Source organism: Aptenodytes forsteri, unplaced genomic scaffold, assembly GCF_000699145.1.
Source record: "Aptenodytes forsteri isolate BGI_AS27 unplaced genomic scaffold, ASM69914v1 Scaffold307, whole genome shotgun sequence".
Taxonomy (NCBI): Eukaryota; Metazoa; Chordata; class Aves; order Sphenisciformes; family Spheniscidae; genus Aptenodytes; species Aptenodytes forsteri.
In genome coordinates this window covers 1,054,107-1,058,319 of record NW_008795303.1, presented here as the reverse complement: position 1 = coordinate 1,058,319, position 4,213 = coordinate 1,054,107, and the positions used below count along the sequence as shown (strand labels likewise).

At 37.0% G+C, this 4,213-nt stretch overlaps 1 protein-coding gene across 1 annotated transcript in view; it reads right to left on the bottom strand.

Moving 5' to 3' along the window:
- The window catches only part of EEF1AKMT1 (eukaryotic translation elongation factor 1 alpha lysine methyltransferase 1), an 8,260-nt gene extending 4,605 nt beyond the window's left edge, over nt 1-3,655 (bottom strand). Inside the window, exons 1-3 of the mRNA XM_009279362.2 lie at nt 3,494-3,655; nt 2,498-2,580; nt 1,562-1,842 (exon numbers count right to left, since the gene is read on the bottom strand). Coding sequence (XP_009277637.2) covers nt 1,562-1,842; nt 2,498-2,580; nt 3,494-3,655 — 526 coding nt within the window. The remainder of the gene's footprint in view (nt 1-1,561; nt 1,843-2,497; nt 2,581-3,493) is intronic.
- Between the last annotated feature and the right edge of the window lie 558 nt (nt 3,656-4,213).

Sequence of the window (4,213 nt, the reverse complement as noted above, 5' to 3'; positions counted from 1 at the left end):
TACAGCAGTACAGCAAGCAGCAAAAGCAAAAAGCAGCCACTAATGAGCACTAGACTCTAACATACAGTAAGGCAAGCAAGCCCCATGGCAAGCACAGGAGCCTGCCAATTAATAGCTAAACAGCAATAACAGCTATAAATTCAATCTAGCACATTCCAATCAAACCTGTCGTTATCTCGAACCCTTCGAGCCCCACGTTGGGTGCCTAGCGATTCTTTTCCCCCATCCCACTGCGGGGGGAGTGAGCAAGTGGCTGCGTGGTGCTTAGTTGCCAGCTGGGGTTAAACCATGACAGAGGGTAAGATCAGTGCCCCTTTTATAGAAAACAGAAACTTGAACTCAATCTTCTTGCTACGTGCCAAAGAAATTACATGGTAGGGAGCCATGGGAAATGCAAACAGATTACGTATACTCTTCCACTTAAATAAACCATAGTGCAGTATTTACAGCTACACACTGAGAAATCACTTCCTTGAGCAGTATTTCTCAAACTTTGTAAACTGAAGGACGACCTATCCATTTTAGGGAAAAAAATTTTGAGAACATTCCTTGTGCATGACTGCCATGTGCAATTAAACAAAGAAGTGGGCTTTCTATGGCCATATATTATTTTAATTTTTCTTTATTTTGCCTGCTTTGTTGACTTCCCTCAAATTGTATGTATAGAGGAGTTTTGTCCTTTGTTTTTTTGCAAAAGTTTCCTGGATGTCTTCAGATGTCTTGTAATAAGAATACAGTTTAAGAAACACCATGACTAAGGTAGATACTCATAGCTTCTTAAACCAGTAAGTGCATCTTCATAAAGAAGGACCTGCAAGTACAGCTGGTAAGTTATCCAGTTTCACTGCTCTCATCACTGGTTTTTAATTCCTCCTGCTGTATTTCAGTGCCTAAGATCTCCTTACTTGAATCACAGTGGCAGAATCCCCTCATACATTCATTCACATTACAATTTCTATGTTTACCAGTAAGGACAGGTAATATGAAAATAAGAAAAAGTTGACCGGTTTTCTTTTCAAGACTTAGCTAAAATCATCCCACTTTACTCAGCAAAGGCCATTCCAACCTATTTGTCATTCTTTCTACTTAGCTCACCTTAGATGCTAAGTAGTATGTGGCAGCTGAAATCCTGCAGCTACTGACGCGTTTAAAAAAATCACAAATTCGTAAGGTTATTGAATAAGACATTAACAATAAGTTGCACCTATGTTTGTCATACCCAGATTTCAATCATTGCAATTATAGAGAGTGGCCCTTTCATATGAAAAAAAAATATTTCTGGAACTCTGCAGGATGATCTTATAATTCTTCAAAAATTTAGTAAAACTGGTAATGCCATATGAAAGAAGTACTGACTTCAACTATTAAAAAACACATGCCTTCAGTTTAAAATAAAGGTTGAACTAAAGTATTCCAATAAAAAGCTTAGGAGACATATTCCTCCTTGAATTAATGATAAATTAGTATTATTGAGTTAGTATTTTTCTCACTTAAGTAAGTTTGTCTTTTGAGAGAGAGAAAAAGATGCTTAATGGTTACCTAATATTTTTATTAATTATACCTGTGCAAAGCAGAATCTTTCCTTTTGTTAAGTATTTGATGGTCTCTGCAGTTTTTTTAAGACATTCCTCAGACAGATAGGGAGGATCTGCTATTACGATGTCAAAACTGTGTGGCAGGAGATTTTCAGGTAAGTTCAAAGGGTGGTTGTAATCATAGAAGATAAATTCTTCTCCATATACAGAAAACCTTCTGTCGTACTCCAGTATACACACTGAAAAATCTTTACCATCCTGTTCTTTCAGTTTCTGGTACACACTTGGTGCACTAACACATGCTATCCTGAAAAAGAGACAATAACTTAGAATATTAATTTAAAAGGCAAACAACAACAAAAAAAACCCCTACAGCAGTCCTCAAGGCTGCTTTGGGAAAACATTTTAAACATTAGTCCCAAAAACGTAAGCTATTCTTCCTCCATTCTAACAAATAATTACTTTAGTAACAAAGTTTTAAGTATTAAAGCCATTACCTATGCAACCTCCATGCTGCACAAAGACCTTAAGCTTAACGACAGAGAAAATCTTGTTTCAGAACAGCAAAGAAATATACTTGAAAACTTAAAATTAAAAATGACTCCTTATAGAAATAGGAAGAAAACCAAGTTTTTCCATCTGTTCTACAGAAACATTGTATGAAAACAGAGAAAAGAATTACAAGTCATTAATATACTCTGGAGCTCTTTGTATTTCTCAAAAAATAAAAAGATTCATAGTAAACTTTTACAAGGCAGAGCCTACAACATTCAATGAAATGCTAAATGGTAAGATCAGTATGAACAATTAATAACAGCAAAGCATTTCTGCAATATCTCAATTGAACAAAGATGAAGTAGAATGAGTAATGAATTAAACTGCATGCTCTGTCTACATAGTAGAAACAAAATATATTTACAGAAAAGACATGTTACTTCTACAACGTAACTATTAAAACCTACCTGCCACCTTTTCCAGCTGCCACAACCACTTCATTAGCCAGGCATGATGCAGTTTCATCACTGTACCAAAACTGGCTCAGTTGCTGGGAAAGATAACGCACAATTACAAACAACATCAAATCTTCTGACTGTGCTATGTACAGTTAGGTGTGGTGAGTCATACTTGAAGAAAACCAAAATCCACAGCAACTTCTCAGTTCATAAACTGTAAAGCTGGAAAGGTGACTATTTTCCTGACAGTCTTTTTACTTCTGTAATCCAGCGACACGCAGCAGGTAGCTTACACTGTGTGTTTCCAAAGCATTTACTGCAGTATCAGGAAAACCAAGTAATGCAAAGTCACTGACGAGGTTAGTTCAAACCCAGTGTGCAGATGCACAATATTTATGTGCTCTTAAATTGAGTTACTTTAGGAGAAGAGGAAAAAGGAACTTGAAAAGGGACAGTATAGAAGGAAACAAAGGATATAAAATACTAAATCAGAAGAGATCAGAAAAAGGAAGAGTAAAAAAAAAAAACAACCCAGAGACAAATCAAAAATCAGTCTGTCAGAAGGAAAAAAAGCAGCAAAGCAGCCATCCACAAAACCAAAGAAATAAAACACAGGAAGAAAAATGATGTGAAAGGAAAGATCACTTATCTTGTTACACTGTGCTTGTCTCAAACTCAGGGAAGAATCTTTACTACCTTCACATGCCAGGCTGGAGTTAAAATTTCCAGAACGGATAGATGCTTCTGTTGGCAGCTTTATTCCCTCTCCACGTAATTTCAGTTTGTACCCCCCCACACATGTAGAACAGACAACTATACTCAGATTTAATATTAAAGCAAATATCCCTACAATGTTACTGTCCATGAATAGTTTGATTTTGCTACTCTAGGAACATCTTGAGTGTTCCCTTTTTTAATTTCATTTCATTATCCATCCACAAAAGAAACTCGGTAAAGGTTACTCCTCTAACCCTGCTTCTTTCATTGAAATTTATAGTTTCTTACCCAGTCTTCTTCTATTGAACCAATGGAATATTGATTAAACCCTTGAGAGGTCTTCATGCCCTCTCTCTGCTGCTGTTCCAAATAGAACTCCTGGAGGGCAGCCAACGTATGGGATGAAAGCTGGGGAATGTCATCATCATCATCATCCATTTTTCTAGACATCAACCAGAGAAAAAAAAATTAAATTAACCCTTTTCAATGGGGAACGCTTTTAGTAATGGCATAGTCTCCTGAGGTAAAACAACCTCCACCGATGATGCAGACTTAGTCTAACAGCTAACTAGGAAAACCTCCTAACAAGAGAAAACATATTCCCTCTACTTAGGAGCTCTTAAACCAGTGAGAGGCAGATTGGAAATAACGTCTCCAGAGAGAATTCAGGAACACCAGCAACACTATTCCCTTTCTATACAACACAGATTTGGCTTGCATTCTTACAGGAAAGTTGTCATTACAGTTCTTGATTTCCTGAATCCATATACCTTTTTTGTATCAGCCTGCAGAAAAAAAAGTCTTTAGCGGATATGGCAAATCCTATAGAAATTATTCTCTTCCCTCCTAGAAATAATGATAGCTACTGGTCATTCCTTCCCATGTCCAAAAGTCACACAATTCTGACTCAAAAACACTTGGGTTGCCTAGGGTGAGGCAGTCAGCCCCACGCATTATGACTGCCTCTGCTAAGAAAAAAAGGAGGGTAATTGTCATAGGCGATTCCCT